Source organism: Mesoplodon mirus (genome assembly GCF_964341445.2).
Source record: "Mesoplodon mirus genome assembly, chromosome: 8".
In the NCBI taxonomy this organism is placed as follows: domain Eukaryota; kingdom Metazoa; phylum Chordata; class Mammalia; order Artiodactyla; family Ziphiidae; genus Mesoplodon; species Mesoplodon mirus.
The window spans coordinates 68370411-68388725 of record NC_138984.1 but is presented as its reverse complement, the minus strand read 5'-3'; the positions used below and the strand labels follow the sequence as shown (position 1 = coordinate 68388725).

Here is an 18315-nt window from a genome sequence, read left to right as displayed (position 1 = left end):
CGCCTGTGAAGCCATCTGGTCCTGAGCTTTTGTTTGTTGGAAGATATTTTATCACAGTTTCAATTTCAGTGCTTGTGATTGGTCTGTTCATATTTTCTATTTCTTCCTGATTCAGTCTTGGCAGGTTGTGCATTTCTAAGAATTTGTCCATTTCTTCCAGGTTGTCCACTTTATTGGCATAGAGTTGCTTGTAGTAATCTCTCATGATCTTTTGTATTTCTGCAGTGTCAGTTGTTACTTCTCCTTTTTCATTTCTAATTCTATTGATTTGAGTCTTCTTGCTTTTTTTCTTGATGAATCTGGCTAATGGTTTATCAATTTTGTTTATCTTCTCAAATAACCAGCTTTTAGTTTTATTGATATTTGCTGTCATTTCCTTCATTTCTTTTTCATTTATTTCTGATCTGATTTTTATGATTTCTTTCCTTCTGCTAACTTTGGGATGTTTTTGTTCTTCTTTCTCTAATTGCTTTAGGTGCAAGGTTAGGTTGTTTATTCGAGATGTTTCCTGTTTCTTAAGGTGGGATTGTATTGCTATAAACTTCCCTCTTAGAACTGCTTTTGCTGCATCTCATAGGTTTTGGGTCATCGTGTCTCCATTGTCATTTGTTTCTAGGTATTTTTTAATTTCCTCTTTGATTTCTTCAGTGATCACTTCGTTATTAAGTAGTGTATTGTTTAGCCTCCATGTGTTTGTATTTTTTACAGCTCTTTTCCTGTAATTGATATCTAGTCTCATAGCATTGTGGTCAGAAAAGATAGTTGATACAATTTCAATTTTCTTAAATTTACCAAGGCGTGATTTGTGACCCAAGATATGATCTATCCTGGAGAATGTTCCATGAGCACTTGAGAAAAATGTGTATTCTGTTGTTTTTGGATGGAATGTCCTATAAATATCAATTAAGTCCATCTTGTTTAATGTATCATTTAAAGCTTGTGTTTCCTTATTTATTTTCATTTTGGATGGTCTGTCCATTGGTGAGAGTGGGGTGTTAAAGTCCCCTACTATGATTGTGTTACTGTCGATTTCTCCTTTTATGGCTGTTAGTATTTGCCTTATGTATTGAGGTGCTCCTATGTTTGGTGCATAAATATTTACAGTTGTTATATCTTCTTCTTGGATCGATCCCTTGATCATTATGTAGTGTCCTTCTTTGTCTCTTCTAGTAGTCTTTATTTTAAAGTCTATTTTGTCTGATATGAGAATTGCTACTCCAGCTTTCTTTTGATTTCCATTTGCATGGAATATCTTTTTCCATCCCCTTACTTTCAGTCTGTATGTGTCTCTAGGTCTGAAGTGGGTCTCTTGTAGACAGCATATATATGGGTCTTGTTTTTGTATCCATTCAGCCAATCTGTGTCTTTTGGTGGGAGCATTTAGTCCATTTACATTTAAGGTAATTATCGATATGTATGTTCCTATTCCCATTTTCTTAATTGTTTTGGGTTCGTTATTGTAGGTCTTTTCCTTCTGTTGTGTTTCTTGCCTAGAGAAGTTCCTTTAGCATTTGTTGTAAAGTTGGTTTGGCGGTGCTGAACTCTCTCAGCTTTTGCTTGTCTGTAAACGTTTTAATTTCTCCATCAAATCTGAATGAGATCCTTGCTGGGTAGAGTAATCTTGGTTGCAGGTTTTTCTCCTTCATCACTTTAATTATGTCCTGCCACTCCCTACTGGTTTGTAGAGTTTCTGCTGAGAGATCAGCTGTTATCCTGATGGGGATTCCCTTGTGTGTTATTTGTTGTTTTTGCCTTGCTGCTTTTAATATGATTTCTTTGTGTTTAATTTTTGACAGTTTGATTAATATGTGCCTTGGCGTATTTCTCCTTGGATTTATTCTGTATGGGACTCTCTGTGCCTCCTGGACTTGATGAACTATTTCCTTTCCCATATTAGGGAAGTTTTCAACTATAATCTCTTCAAATATTTTCTCAGTCCCTTTCTTTTTCTCTTCTTCTTCTGGAACCCCTATAATTCGAATGTTGGTGCATTTAATGTTGTCCCAGAGGTCTCTGAGACTGTCCTCTGTTCTTTTCATTCTTTTTTCTTTATTTTGCTCTGCAGCAGTTATTTCCACTATTTTATCTTCCACCTCACTTATCCGTTCTTCTGCCTCAGTTATTCTGCTATTGATCCCATCTAGAGTATTTTTTATTTCATGTATTGTGTTTTTAATCGATGCTTGATTCATCTTTAGTTCTTCTAGGTCCTTGTTAACTGTTTCTTGCATTTTGTCTATTCTATTTCCAAGATTTTGGATCTTGGAAATAGAATCTTGGATCATCTTTACCATCATTATTCTGAATTCTTTTTCAGGTAGACTGCCTATTACCTCTTCATTTGTTAGGTCTGGTGGGTTTTTATCTTGCTCCTTCTCCTGCTGTGTGTTTTTCTGTCTTCTCATTTTGCTTATGTTACTGTGTTTGGGGTCTCCTTTTTGCAGGCTGCAGGTTCGTAGTTCCCGTTGTTTTTGGTGTCTGTCCCCAGTGGCTAAGGTTGGTTTAGTGGGTTGTGTAGGCTTCCTGGTGGAGGGGACTAGTGCCTGTGTTCTGGTGGATGAGGCTGGATCTTGTCTTTCTGGTGGGCATGTCCACGTCTGGTGGTGTGTTTTGGGGTGTCTGTGGACTTTTTCTGATTTTAGGCCACCTCTCTGCTAATGGGTGGCGTTGTGTTCCTGTCTTGCTAGTTGTTTGGCATAGGGTGTCCAGCACTGTAGCTTGCTGGTCGTTGAGTGAAGCTGGGTGCTGGTGTTGAGATGGAGATCTCTGGGAGATTTTTGCCATTTGATATTATGTGGAGCTGGGAGGTCTCTTGTGGACCAGTGTCCTGAAGTTGGCTCTCCCACCTCAGAGGCACAGCACTGACTCCGGGCTCCTCAATTTGGGATGATGTGTTGTCTATTCATGTATTCCACAGATGCAGGGTGCATCAAGTTGACTGTGGAGCTTTAATCCGCTGCTTCTGAGGCTGCTGGGAGAGGTTTCCCTTTCTCTTCTTTGTTCTCACAGCTCCTGGGTCTCAGCTTTGGATTTGGCCCCGCCTCTGCATGTAGGTCGCTGTAGGGCGTCTGTTCTTCGCTCAGACAGGACAGGGTTAAAGGAGCAGCCTTTTCGGGGACTCTGGCTCACTCTCCAGCTCCATTTTTTTTCCCTCAAGACTGCTTTGGCTATTCAGGGTCTTTTGTGTCTCCATACAAATTTTAAGATGATTTGTTCTAGCTCCGTAAAAAATGCCATATGTAATTTGATAGGGATTGCATTGAATCTGTAGATTGCTTTGGGTAGTATAGTCATTTTCACAATATTCGTTCTTCCAATCCAAGAACATGGTATATCTCTCCATCTGTTGGTATCATCTTTAATTTCTTTCATCAGTGTCTTGTAGTTTTCTGCATACAGGCTTTTTGTCTCCTGAGGTCGGTTTATTCCTAGGTATTTTATTCTTTTTGTTGCAGTGGTAAATGGGAGTGTAAAATAGGAATAAATTTAATGAAGGAGGTAAAATACCAGTACTCTGAAGACTATAAGACATTGATGAAGAAAACTGAAGGTGATACAAAACAATGGAAAGATATCCCATTGTCATGGATTAGAAGAATTAATGTTGTTAAAATGCCCATACAGGGCCTCCCTGGTGGCGCAGTGGTTGAGAGTCCGCCTGCCGATGCAGGGGACACGGGTTCGTGCCCCGGTCTGGGAAGATCCCACATGCTGCAGAGCGGCTAGGCCTGTGAGCCATGCCTACTGAGCCTGCGCATCCGGAGCCTGTGCTCCGCAAAGGGAGAGGCCACAACAGTGAGAGGCCCGCGTAACGCAAAAAAAAAAAAAAAAAAAAAAAAAAAAAACCCATACAACCCAAAGAAGTCTACAGATGTTATGCAATCCATATCAAAATACCCATAACATTTTTCACAGAACTAGAACAAATAATTCTAAAACTTATATGGAACCACAGTAGATCCTGAATAGCCAAACCAATCTTGTGAAGAAAGAACAAAGCTGGAGGTATTATGCTTCCAAACTTCAGACTATATTACAAAGCTACAGAAATTAAAACAGCATTGTCCTGTACAAAATCAGACACAGAGATCAATGGAACAGAATAGAGAGCCCAGAAATAAACTCACATGCCTATGGTCAATTAAACTATGAAAAAGGAGGCAAGAATATACAATGGAGAAAAGACAGTGTCTTCAATAAGTGGTGCTGGGAAAACCGGACAGCTACATGTAAAAGAATGAGATTAGAACTCCATATACAAAAATAAACTCAAGATCAATTAAAGACCTGAAATCATAAAATTCCTAGAAGGGAACATAGGCAGAACACTCCTTGACGTAGATCTTGGCAATATTTTTTTGGATCTGTCTCATAAGGCAAAAGAAATTAAAACAAACAGAAAAAATGAGACCTAATTAAACTTAAAATCTTTTGCACAGCAAAGGAAACTGTCAACAAAATGAAGAGACAATCTATGAAATAGAACATATTTGCAAATGATATGGCCAACAAGGGGTTAACATCCAGACTATATAAATGGCTCATGCAGCTCAGTATCAAGAAAGCAAACAATCAAAAAAACAAAAAAGAAAATGGGCAGAAGACTCGAATAGACATTTTTCCAAAAAGGCATACAGGTGGCTAACAGTCTCATGAAAAGATGCTCAGCATTGCTAATTTTTAGAGAAATACAAATCAAAACAACAATGAGATATCACCTCATCCCTGTCAGAATGGCTATATCATCAAAAAGTCTACAAATAGCAAATGTTGGCAAGGATGTAGAGAAAAGGGAACCCTCCTTCACTGTTGATGGGTGTGTAAATTGGTGCAGCCACTATGGAAAACAGTATGGAGGTTCCTTAAAAAACTAAAAATAAAGCTACCATATGATCCAGCAGTTCCACTCCTGGGCATATATCCAGAAAAGATGAAAACACTAGTTCAAAAAGAAACATGGGGCCTCCCTGGTGGTGCAGTGGTTGAGAGTCTGCCTGCTGATGCAGGGTATACGGGTTCGTGCCCCGGTCTGGGAGGATCCCATATGCCGCGGAGCGGCTGGGCCCGTGAGCCATGGCCGCTGGGCCTGCGCATCCGGAGCCTGTGCTCCGCAACGGGAGAGGCCACAACAGTGAGAGGCCCGCATACCGCAAAAAAAAAAAAAAAAAAAAAAAAAAAAAAAAAAAGAAACATGTACCCCAATATTTGTAGCAGCATTATTTACAATAGCCAAGATATGGAAGCAACCTAAGCATCCATCAACAGAAAAATGGATAAAGAATATGTGGTATATATATACAATCAAGTATCACTCAGCCATAAATGAGTGAAATTCTGCCATTTGCAGCAGTGTGGATGTACCTAGAGAATATTATGCTTGTAAAATAAGTCAGATGGAGAAAGACAAATACTGTATGATATCACTTATATGTGGAATCTAAAAAATAAAACAAATGAACATATATAACAAAACAGAGACAGACACAGATATAGAAACAAACTTGAATTGATAGTTACCAGTAGGGAGAGGGAAGGAGAGAGAGGCAAGATAGGGGTATGGGATTAAGAGACACAAACTGTTATGCATAAAATAGATAAGCAATTAGGTTATATTGTACAACACAGGGAATTATAGCCATTATCTTGTAATAACTTTTAATGGAGCATAATCTGTAAAAATACTGAATTACTATGCTGTCTACCTGAAACTAATATTGTAAATCAACTATACTTCAATAAAAAAATAAATCAGTAGGGAATTCCCTGGTGGTCCAGTGGTTAAGACTCCATGCTTCCACTGCAGGGGGGCACAGGTTCCATCTCTGGCTGGGGAACTGGGATCCCACAGGCCACTCGGTGGGACCAAATAAATAAATAGATAAAAATAAAAATAAATAAAGCCATTTGGATCTTTGACAACCTTTTATATGTGCAGGCATGTGTGAGCTTATCTGAACTTGAACAAAAGGGTCAAAACAATTTAGTCAAAAACACTTCCACACACCAACTGCTATTGCAACATTACTTTATCCGTTTATTTCTAATAAAGACAAACTGTCTTTATTTTTTTCAGTGTTCTTGCATGCCATCAGAAAGTTTCCATATTTTATTTTCATAAACCAGGGCCTAGATTTTACAATTAAGAGAGGAATTTATTCTGTGAAACTGACTACCCACAATGTTTTAAACGGAAGACTATATTCCCTAAGAAAGTTAAAAGATTGGATTATTTGTAAAAGGAATTTCTGCAGGAGATTTATAATGCACATCTATACTTGCTAGCTTGGATCACTGTCTTTAGAGCTTATGTGATTATAGGGAGATATAATAGGTTTAGAATCTTCCTAAAGGAAAAATTCTGGGTCAGAATTTTTCTCTCTTTTAAGGTAATTGGTGAGCTGACGTGATGAAGCTGGGACTTTGACCTAATTAACACCCTGTCTAACCATTCCAGAAAACCAACCGATGAAAGTGCCTTCTGAGGCCAGTCAGGACATTTGGTTTATGAGAACACTGTACATAAGGGTCAGCGTTACTTCAGTGGCTCAGTTTCATAAATTTTTCTCCTTTGAGGTCTTATAACTGCTGAAATCTGAAACTTCTTTTAAATTGTTACCAAAATTAAACTTAGTATGGAAAAACCTCTGGGGTTCTCAGTGGGGCTTATCTGTTGTCCAAAGTAGAATAGTCAGGTTGAAAAATCAGTAACTATTCACTTAAAGATGACTTTAGAACAGTCAGGAAGTCAAGTGTACAGCTCTATTTATGAAGGAGTCATTTTATAAAATCAGAAGTATGAAATGATTGTCAAATGATTTTTGACAGTTTAAAAAATACTTCTTTAATGGAATACTCTTCCAAGGTTAGATTACCTTAGCAGAAATCATGCTTGGTAGTGGTCCTTGAAAAACCCTGTTTTAAAATAAAATAATAGCTGGCTGAAACAGAAGCTGTGGCCCATTCCTACTGTCTAACAGTTCTTCTTTGATCTAAACAAAGATTTGAGAAGATCTGTTCATGCATCTGCCCATGATTTTTGGGAGGGGCGGTTTCAATGATGTGAAACATATGATCACATTTTAGGAAAAAAGTAACTAACTAGAAGGAAAAAAATCTCTATCTTGTATTTGTTGTTTATGAGAGATCTCTGTGCTTTTCTGGAAATCCATTGAAGATTTGTGCTAATAAATGGTAATTTCCTATTCACAGCATGAATATCGTAAAAACTATGAAAAGTCAAAAACTATCTACACGGCACCTCTTGATATGCTCCAAGTGACTCAAGCTAAGAAATCTCAGGCAATTGCCAGTGATGTGGACTATAAGCACCTCTTACACAATTACAGCTACCCGCTGGACAGCATTAACATGGACCTTGCCAAGAAGGCTTATGCACTGCAGAGTGATGTGAGTAACCAGATTTTCTCTATTCCCTCTTTTTAAGGTAGAAACTGAAAAGGATTTCTAAGTTGAGTGATTTTTTGGCATTTCTCAGAAGTATCTGCATTGTCTTCTGTATGTAGCAAGTATGTAATGGGAAAATTATCCTTGGGATTCTATGAGACCACGCCTCTCAGAGTTAGAGAGGCCTGGGTCTGGCAAGCACCCCATCCCAGTTTCCTTTTGGGAAAGTGATCAACCTTCCTGAGTTTAGAGTCCTCCTGCAAAATTGGAATAATACAAAAGAATTGTTTTCATTATTTAAATGCAAAATACTCTTAGCATGGTGCTGGGCCCTGGTGAATTCTCAGTAAACATTCACTATTATCATCATCACCATTATCATAATTATCACATTCATCATTATCAATAATTTTTTGTATAGATTGCTATCTTGTCTGAAAATAAAATATATTATTTATAGCATTACTTTTTATAATAGCTAGGTTTTTTTCCTGCAGATCAAAACTTCTTTAGGCAAATTAATTTGTCTGAGCTATACAACTGAATACTTTATCCTAACAATTCTATTTTTTTAAATGGTAATATAGACATATTTGCCATCTTTACCAGTTTTGATTGTACAGTTCAGCAGCAGTTAGTTACACTCCCATTGTTGTGCAACCAATCTCCAGAACTTTTTTGTCTTGCAAAAATGCAACTCCCTGCACATTAAACAACTCCCCATTTCCTCTTCCCCTCAGTCCCTGTTAACCACCCTTCTACTTTCTGTCTCTGTGAGTTGGACTACTCTAAAGACCTCGTATCAATGGAATTATGCAGTGCTTGTCCTTTTGTGACTGGTTTATTTCACTTAGCATAATGTCCTCAAGGTTCATCCATGTTATAGTATGTGTCAGAATTTCCTTCCTTTTTGAGGCTGAATTCTATTCCATTCTATGTGTATACATTTGGGTTATCCATTCATCTGTCAGTGAACATTTGGGTTGCTTCCACCTTCTGGCTATTGTGACTAATGCCACAGTGAACATGGATGTATGAATATCTTCAAGATCCTGCTTTCAATTCTTTTGAGTATATACCCAGAAGTAGAATTTCTGGATGATTTGGTAGTTCTATTTTTAATTTTTTGAGGAATTGCTGTACTATTTTCCATAGCAGCTGCACAATTTTACATTCTTATCACTAAAAACTCTATTTTAAGCATTATTATCTTATTTGTTTCATTTTGTTATGTTTCTTCCTCCCAAATAGATCATAGGTTTTTCAAAGGCAGGAACCAATGGTTTCTTGATTTTTCATTCCAGTTCGAAGGCCCACACTAAAGAACAATCATCTGAATTTTGTATCTAGAGTACATGTTTTAGGTATCACCTATAGCCAGACAACAGGAGTAGGTCATTATTTTAATAGCATCAAGTAACTGTCTCCCAGATAGGTCCAATTCCAAATGCTAACTGCTCTCCATAAGCAAATTATTGAATACAACTATATTAAAGTGTGTTGTTAGCCAATGTAGAAACACTCCTAAGCTTACCATTACACATGAAGGGCAATATGTGTAAACACTTAATACAAATAACTACTATCAAGTCTTATCAGAAAATGAGCAAAATTATCCACCTACAATACGGCCTTCAGTTATAATCTGACCATAGAAACATAATACATAATATATTCTAGTGAGCAAACATCTCACGTTTGATGATCTAAATATAACAATTTCATTTATTCTTTGAAATACAGCTTTGAATTTAGCAGATTGGAATTATAATTCCACATACTTTGGAAACAAGGATGAAGTAGAACATATGCCAACTAGAAAGAACAGTGAAAACCTAAGGGCTGTTAAAATCTCTCCCCAAGGAAATGTTTAAAATAACCTCAATGTATGGAATAAGGAAACTGGTCAGAAATCTTAAAAGCATTCTTTTGGGGAAAATGTTAATGATTTTACGAAGAAGGATGATGCTGAGTAAAGAAATGTAACCTTTCTCTTGGTGTTTTAGGTCCAATACAAAGCTGACTACAATAGCTGGATGAAAGGTTGCGGCTGGGTACCTTTTGGGTCCTTAGAAGTGGAAAAGGCAAAGCGAGCTTCCAACATTCTGAATGAGGTAAAGCCATCATATCTCTGTGTGTCACAGAGATAGATTTGTGAATGTGACCTGGTAAAACTTCTCAAACCATGGGAAATGCCTCCTTTACCACTTCATTTTCTAGTATTGTTGCTGAGGGAAAAAAAACCCAACTTATCATGTGCATGAATTATCTCGGTAGATAATCATACCTCTTCACATCACCAAAGTCGTTTATGTTAACCACTCATGACAGAAATACTTTTAACAGCTTTATCTAGGTATAGTTTGCATACCACAAAAATTCACATATTTTAAGTGTACACCTTGACAAGTTTTAATAAATCCATCTAGTTGCATAGCCATCCCCACAATTGAATTTTTTTAAACCGGTAAATGCATCTTTATTTTTCAGAAGCAGGATAGAAAATGAGTAGTATATTATGAAATACACAATATAGGAGTGAAATCAGCATGGTCAAGGGAGGTTGGACTGCAGGCTCTGTTAGGTCGTTGGATGCAGTTGATATCAAGAGGTTAGGTCAAGGTTGTTTCAACTTTGGCCTTGGGTTTCATGAGATCCCCCTACTAGTTAGGAATGGTTTTAGCAGCAAGAAAGAGAGAATAGTTGAAGTTATGGAGGCTACTCAAATACTTTGCCTTCAAAATAGTCAGGAGGGAGTTGGCTGCTGGCGTAGATTCAGGGGCTCAGTGATATCAGACCCACAATTGAATTTTTTTTTTTTTTTTTTTTTTTGCGGTACATGGGCCTCTCACTGTTGTGGCCGCTCCCATTGCGGAGCACAGGCTCCGGACGCACAGGCTCAGCGGCCATGGCTCACGGGCCCAGCCGCTCCGCGACATGTGGGATCTTCCCGGACCGGGGCACAAACCCGTGTCCCCTGCATCGGCAGGCGGACTCTCAACCACTGCACCACCAGGGAAGCCCCACAATTGAATTTTAAGATGCTGCTAGCACCCCAAAAAATTCCCACTCCCATTTTCAACCCCAGACAACCACCGATCTGCTTTCTGACTCTATAATTTTGCCTTTTCTTTCACTTAGCATAATGTTTTTGAGGTTCATCCATATCTCTACATGTGTCTGTAATATTTTCCTTTTTATTAGTGAGAGTAGTATTGTTTGCACGGCTATATCACGCTTTGATTGTCCAGTTAGTGGGCATGTGGATTTTTTCCAATATTTGGCAATTGTGAATTATGCATATAATGACTATTATAGAAATTTTCTTTGAAGTATTATTATACCTTATGCTATATTCTTGATGACTTTGAAGTAGTATATATGTTGTTATTCAGTCTAAGAAGAAACAAAGATGATCTTGGGGCTCTTAAAGCAGTCCCTTCTCTGATAGCAGTTGAACGTTCCCCCTGCTGTCAGGTGAATCCGTCATCCAGGAAGTTAGACCACATAAAGAAGGGTCAGAGGTGCTAAGTGAGGGTTGTCTTCCACACCCAAGTTTTTGTTGTTCTTATTGTTTTGTGCTTCTGTTTGTTTTTGGTGAAAACCACTTTATCTACTCGAGATCTTTCAGAAAAAATTCTGGGTTAGTGGTTTTCAGAAGTCTGAAGTTGAAAGAGGGATGCTACTATATACACAAAAGTGGGATGTATAGTATGAAAAAATGAAGAGAACTAGGAGGAGAATATAGGAATAAGGGTAGCTAGTTGTTGCCAGCTCCCAATTGAGACATCTTCCCCATGACCCCTCTCCTGTGTCTCCTCAGCACTTTAGTGATAACTTATATACTAACCACATTAAGCTTGCAAAGCAAAAGTCCTGCTTTTCTTATTAATAATCCATAGCTATTGCCCTAGTTCCTCACTTCCTCCTCCCTCAACTGGAGAACCTCAGTTGCTGATGGAGTGACAAGGAAAATGACATTCCTGGGAGCTTGTTTAGTGTCATGCAAAGATACTCCAAATGTCCTTGCATGATTTTCTGTTAATCCTTTAGAAAACTTTGTGATGTTTCGGGATTCTGCTGAGCTTTCACAGTGCCTTCTTTCACATCATAAGCATGAAATTAAAGTCATTCCTGAAACTTGTATTGGTCTGTACTGCCCCAAACAATGCAAAATTAAAACAATTTCTTTAAAGGTTGGTTTTTGTATTGTAGTCATTTTTTCCCCCAAGCCAGCAAAGAATCAAATATTTTTATATTTTAAAACCAGGAAAATTTCTCGTCCCTCCAAAATAAATTTAAAATATTTTGATTTATTAGCTTTTGGTGAAAGTATTATTATCTTTCTCTTTTTAATTTGTCAAACAGAAAAAATATCGCCAACATCCAGATACTCTCAAGTTTACTTCGATTGAAGATGCTCCAATTATAGTACAGTCTAAGATTAACCAGGCCCAGAGGAGTGATGTAAGTGTTAATTCTCTCTGTATTTAAATGTTAACTAATACAAATACATTTGTATTCTAAATGTAATGATCACCTGTACTTATTAGGCAATCTAAAGAGACTCAGTTATATGAGCAACTGTATAATTCCCCAGGTTTTCATTAAAAAAGCACACCTAATTCATATCTGTAGATGATTATATATATTTCAGTGATTGGACATTGCTCTTGAAGGAAAAAGTAAGAGGGGCTTCTCTTGATAACCAGAAACACAAGCCTATTTCTAGGAAAGATCAGGAAAGTGATTTTAGACACTACATCATATGAAACGGTTATATTTAAAGTCAGAGGTAAGACAAAAATCATGCTTAGTAAAAACTACCCCTAAGTCCCTTTAGTCACCCACTGCCCACAAAATATAATATAGATAGTTGGTAAATCCCACCCTATTAACTTTTCCTATGCTCAGGAAAGTGTCTGCAGGTTAACTTTGTCTTTGGGTCACTTTCCTGGGCTCTTAGGTAGGTCCCCCTACCTTAGTCTGGAGGTTCTTAGCACATACCAAGGGACTTTTGCCAAGGCTAACAGGCACTAAAATCAGACCCTGTGCAATTGCATAGGAGATCTTAAATGCCTACAGATATTTTCCGGGGAATGTGGGGAAGGCACAGAGACTGTCTTTCATTAAAAAAACTCCTCTGCGCAATGTGATCTGCTCCAAAATTATTCTCCTGTGCCGTTAAACACTTTCCCCTACTTTATTTGTTTGTTTATGCATTTTTTTCTCTTCCAGATTGCCTACAAAGTCAAAGGGGAGGAAATTATTCACAAGTACAGTCTGCCGGCGGACGTGCCCCAGTTCATTCAGGCTAAAGTCAACGCCTACAATATCAGTGAGGTGTGCATGTGGGCTCAGCCGCTCACTGAGGGTTAAGCCTTTTCTACATGTGGTCTGAGTTATCTTCAAATGACATTTTTCTTTCAGAATATGTACAAAGCAGACTTGAAAGATCTGAGCAAGAAGGGATACGACCTGAGAAACGATGCGATCCCCATCAAGGCTGCCAAAGTTGCCAGGCAGGCGGCAAGTGACGTAAGTCCAGCTGGTGGTCACCTGTGTGTAATCAGAAAATGGGGGCAGGTGGGCTTCTTATCCAAGTCTCCGCATCTGCTGTCCCTGACTGGAAGCAAGCCAGGCTGAAACTATTTAGAGAAGAAAGTTCCCTAAACAGATCTGAATTTTCTTGGGGGTAAGGATTTGTATAACCTTAACAAATCTGTTCTAATCAAGCCCCCTAATTTAAAATTCTCATCTATATTTCTGCACAAATTCACATTATTTCTCTTATAGAAATAAAGAAGTTACCTGCTATTTACATCATAATAACCTCCTGATGGTAAACCTTTATCTCAAAACTTGCTTAATTTCTATGAATTCCCTCTTTGCCTTACCTCTCTTTTCACTTCATTGCTTCTACAGACTGATGAATGGGCTTCAAGTGTCAGAGCCCCTAAGAGTCAGTCATTAGGTTGCATTAAAGTTAAGACTTTTGTTTCTTTTCCTATCTTACTTCAACTCAGATGTGAACTGAAGTCACTTTGCTCTTTGAGATTTAAATAAAATGGACTCCTGCCCCCTCCTGCTGTCCTGCAGGAAGTGGGATTCCCTCCCCATGATTGCTGCATTCTCTGAGGTTTTTGCTTTTCTGATCACCTCTGGCTCCTGGTTTGCACATGATGGTTTTGCTCTGGCTCACCTGGGCTCTCCTCCCCTAGATTTATTCTTTTTCTGCTCTGCATGATCCAGAGATGGAACTCAGCCCTTTCTTTTTGGTTTCCCTCCATATCCCAAGTACAACTTTAATGATTGTTTGAAATGGAGTTGTCACTGCAGCAATGTAAATACATTAAGACTGAATAATGAATGTCCATGTCCTAAAAGCCCTGCTCCAGAATTTCTCACTGATCCCCTTTCTCTGTGGGTGATCTCCTCCAGCCACCCCACCCCAGCATACACAAAAACCTTCCCTCACATCTCTGCTTCTCCGTTTCCTGGGTTTCTTCCCAAGTCTCCTCAAGGATGCTTAATTCTCCCCACTTTATTATTCGGAACCAGTTAGTGTTACACACTTCTGATTCTGGGTCTCCCTTTGAATATCCAAAGACTCATTAAAATTGTACTATTACTACTACTAGTATAATTCTACTAATAAAATAGCCAGCTCTTTGGCTTTAGAAGCACAGTATAATTGGTAGAGTTTGTGAAATATTTATCTTTTCATTTGTCTTTATCACTAAGTGGAACAGAACTTATTTTACTTTGTCACTGATATAAATTACAGTAACGTCCCCACCCCAACCTCCCTTGGGTGGCAGAAGCAACCACAGACAACCAAATGGGCTCTAAATAACATTTTAATTTTAACAGGCTACATTTCAAATATATACAAGCAAATATCAAATTGTTTCATTTTGAAATAATTTCTCGGAAGCTCAGTTGCTCAAATCATGGTCTCATTGTTCAGTAAAACCTTCATAACTGCATTAAAAAATATGCCCACCTTTGTTTCCAACAGGTTCACTACAAAAAAGATTATGAAAAAGCCAAAGGGAAAATGGTTGGCTTCCAAAGTCTCCAAGATGATCCTAAACTGGTTCATTATGTGAATGTGGCCAAGATGCAATCGGACCGGGAGTATAAAAAAGACTATGAGAAGACAAAGACCAAATACAACACACCCCATGATATGTTCAATGTTGTGGCAGCTAAGAAAGCTCAGGATGTTGCCAGCAATGTCAACTATAAGCATTTGCTTCATCACTACACCTACCTGCCTGATGCCATGGACCTGGAATTGTCGAAAAACATGATGCACATACAGAGCGATGTAAGTGACATTTACTCCACAAGACAGTCCCCCTCTAAGGAGGGAGCCTGCATGAGAGAACCCACTGCCTGGGGCACTCACTTCTCTCTTCTCTCTTTGGTGTAGAATGTCTATAAGGAAGACTACAACACCTGCATGAAAGGCATAGGCTGGATACCTATTGGCAGTCTGGAGGTAGAAAAAGTTAAAAAGGCAGGTAATGCCCTGAATGAAAGGAAGTACAGGCAACATCCAGACACCCTCAAATTTACCAGCATCGTGGACTCCCCAGTTATGGTCCAGGCAAAACAGAACACACAGCAAGTCAGTGATGTGAGTACAACAAAACAGAGGGTGCAAAAGGATGGAGGGAGGCTTCAAAAGATGAGCTCATCATTTTTATTCTCTGAGCCTAATATCTTTTCCTTTTAAAATTATTATTTTATTTCATTTAAAAATAATAATTACACTTATTTTTAGTTTGGGCACTAACATTTTCTTTCTTTTTTTTTATATCTTGCTTTTTACCTTCCTTTTAAAAATGTCTTCCTTTTTAACTGCCTATAAATACTGTGTTATTGGATAAAGTATTTGAGAAAGTGCAAAAAGTTCTACCCTAGAACGACACACCCACAAACAAAACTTAAGCTTAAATCCCATACACCTTATTGTGGCAAATGCATTATATTCAATTCTATATTAAGTTGCTCATATTTGCTTTTCATATATAAAATATTAGTACAGGGAAATAATACACATGAGTAGATGATTTCTCTCCTCAGAATTCATCATACACAATTATTATAGATACTTTTCTTTACTTATGTCTTGGAGGAGATTAGTATATTGTTTGCCTGCCTGTCCATGAGCAATGTATACGCTCTGGCTAAAGACAGCTCTCAAGGAAAATTTGGTGTATGAAAGAGCTAAAGGGACATCAAAAACATTCATTCATTAATTCATTGAATGAATGTTTTTGAACACCTTCCATGTGCCAGGCATTATATTATGTGCTGATGGTATAAAGATAAAACAGACAAGGATGAATGGGATACAGGACAAGAGTATAAGACAAAGGCATGGATAGAAACAGCATCATCATATGGAGAGACAAATGCTACAGGAGAGGCATGTGCTAAGTAAGTATAAGAGGAGAGGGTAACTGCCTGCCAGAGCTTCCCTGGCAAATAAGGGAAGCCTGCATTACTGGCAAAAGGAAAAACATAATGACAGTCAAGAAGTAATGAATGGAAGGACAGTGAAGGATGAAGGATTTAGGATTGTAATCCTTCAAGACCTGATTATTGAGGGTCTTGAATGTTAATTTATACTCTGGACATTATGGGGTAGGTAACAGGAAGTACTGAAGATTTTTAATCCATGGAGTTGCATTATCAGGTCTGTGTTTTAAAAGATAATTGGCAAAAAATGCAGAGAAGATATTGGAAAGGGGAGAGATTGAAGGCAAGGAGATGAATTAGAAAGCTGCTACAGAAATTCAACAGAAACCTTATTTGGACCGAACTCAGGCAATAGCAGTGGGAAAGGAGATGTTTAGAAGGTAAAATTAATGAGATTCTCTGAATGCTTAGATGTGGTTTCTAAAGGCAGTGAGGAAGTGAAGATAGCTCTTGGATTCCTAAAAGAAATTATTTAGTATTTGGAGATTCATTTAGATATCAGCCATTTCAGATTTTACTTGTGATACATGCACACCAGTTTACATATGGTATTCCACACAGACATGCCTGGGAAATGGAGGTATATATGATAAATGACAATCAAGAGATTAAAAATCTACTTGGGATTCCAATTCTGTTTTAGTTTTAGAAACTGAGCAATTTCTTTCTTTTTCATTACCAAGAGGAGGATACAGTATGATTTCTACCCCATGCACTTTGGTGTCTTTCAGACATCTTTAAAATGGCAAAATAGGGTAAATATGAAGTGGTAAACCTCTTGCGTAGGCTGGATTTACATATAAGCACCTTTATATTATGAGGAAATTATTATGTGCTTTTACTGATACAATTATAATTGGAAAGTTTTTAGGGGAATTGAAAGACTCATTCTAACTACGTCTTTCTCTCTAAGAATAAAAAACCAAAAATAAAAAAATAAAAACCAAGACTTTAAGAACTGTTAACTCCACTAGCAAAAAATGACCTTTTCTGGCTTTAGTGAATTCTCTTATCCATTTTAGGGCCACATTTGAACTCATTTTTTATTCATATCTGGCAAGCAAAGATTTCTATTTTCTTAGGATTTTTTTCTCTATATTTTAATACAGAGTTTTTGGGTCTTCCTTAATGAGTTTCTTGAGTTTCTTAAAATAGGAAGATGGCTTTGATAATTTTAAGTAATAGAAATTGTGGGGGATTATGCTAGGAATAACTTCATTAAGTGTGTAATTAATGTATTTTCCTTTTTGTACCATCCATAATGCATTTTATTTTTGTGACTATGTGTTGCAGATCTTATACAAGGCTAAAGGAGAAGATGTGAAACATAAATATACAATGGGTCCTGATGTTCCTCAATTTCTCCAGGCCAAGTGTAATGCTTACAATATAAGTGATGTAAGTAGGGTTTTTGATGGGGTGTGAAATCCAGACCTGATGATAAAATAATAGAATTTTAGAGTATGACAGGGCTTTGACAATTTAGGTCAATTTTCTCCATAGCCCCCATTAGAGCATATCCCATGATGATGGTTCTGTACCTCTTGAGTCAGCCTTTTCAAGTGTAGGACAACTCTAAAGGGTATAGCATTCTTCTTTGTGTCAAGCTCAACACATATTCCTCTAGTTTTCCTAGTTCTGCACATGGAGGAAGTTTTTATCCTCCAGAAAAATAAGGATAAATGAAATCCCCCCTCCTTTTTTTTTTTTTTTTAACAACAACACTAAAATTTCTAAAGCTAACCACCAGGTCTTTCCTGGACCTTCCTTTCATAAGATTGAACTTCATTTTCTCCAGTTGGTTCTCACATACTGTGGTTTCCAGAACCTTTATTATTCTCCTCTGGATCCACTCCAGTTTCTCAATTTCCCTCTTCAATATGTGCCCAAACCAGACTTGGGTGAATGATTAGTACAGAGTCTAATAATTTTATGCTATACAATTTTATGTATGACATTTTGCTAATGTGACTTCTGTTTTTTAAATTGAAGTGTAGTTGATTTACCATTAATGTGACTTCTTAAAACTGTGTGCTATAGGAGATTCTTCTAGCTTCTATCTGGAAAAGAACAAAGCAATCCCAGCTGTTGAGGAATCAGTGTAGCTGATTACCCCAGAGCATGCTGACATCCTTTTTCCTTTTCCATCGCAGGTCTGTTATAAACAGGACTGGCATGATTTAATAGCCAAGGGCAACAATGTGCTGGGTGACGCTATACCCATCACTGCAGCCAAAGCATCGAGAAACATTGCCAGTGATGTGAGTAAAAATTTTAGGTGAAATCTGGGTGATTGTCTTTTTTACAAAGTAATCAAATGGGTGCTTGTTAAAATGATACCACATTGAAAACAGTATGTTGAATTAATGACATTTAAATTCTCCACAAAATATTGTTTTGAAAACCTGTCACTTTTTC

General features: G+C 37.7%; 1 protein-coding gene across 1 annotated transcript in view; it reads left to right on the top strand.

Moving 5' to 3' along the window:
- NEB (nebulin) overlaps window positions 1-18315 on the top strand; it is a 264486-nt gene that overhangs the window by 75267 nt on the left and 170904 nt on the right. Inside the window, exons 23-31 of the mRNA XM_082630423.1 lie at window positions 7210-7407; window positions 9411-9518; window positions 11773-11871; window positions 12643-12747; window positions 12835-12942; window positions 14426-14737; window positions 14843-15049; window positions 17191-17295; window positions 18051-18158. Of these exons, the coding sequence (XP_082486549.1) occupies window positions 7210-7407; window positions 9411-9518; window positions 11773-11871; window positions 12643-12747; window positions 12835-12942; window positions 14426-14737; window positions 14843-15049; window positions 17191-17295; window positions 18051-18158 (1350 nt within the window). The remainder of the gene's footprint in view (window positions 1-7209; window positions 7408-9410; window positions 9519-11772; window positions 11872-12642; window positions 12748-12834; window positions 12943-14425; window positions 14738-14842; window positions 15050-17190; window positions 17296-18050; window positions 18159-18315) is intronic.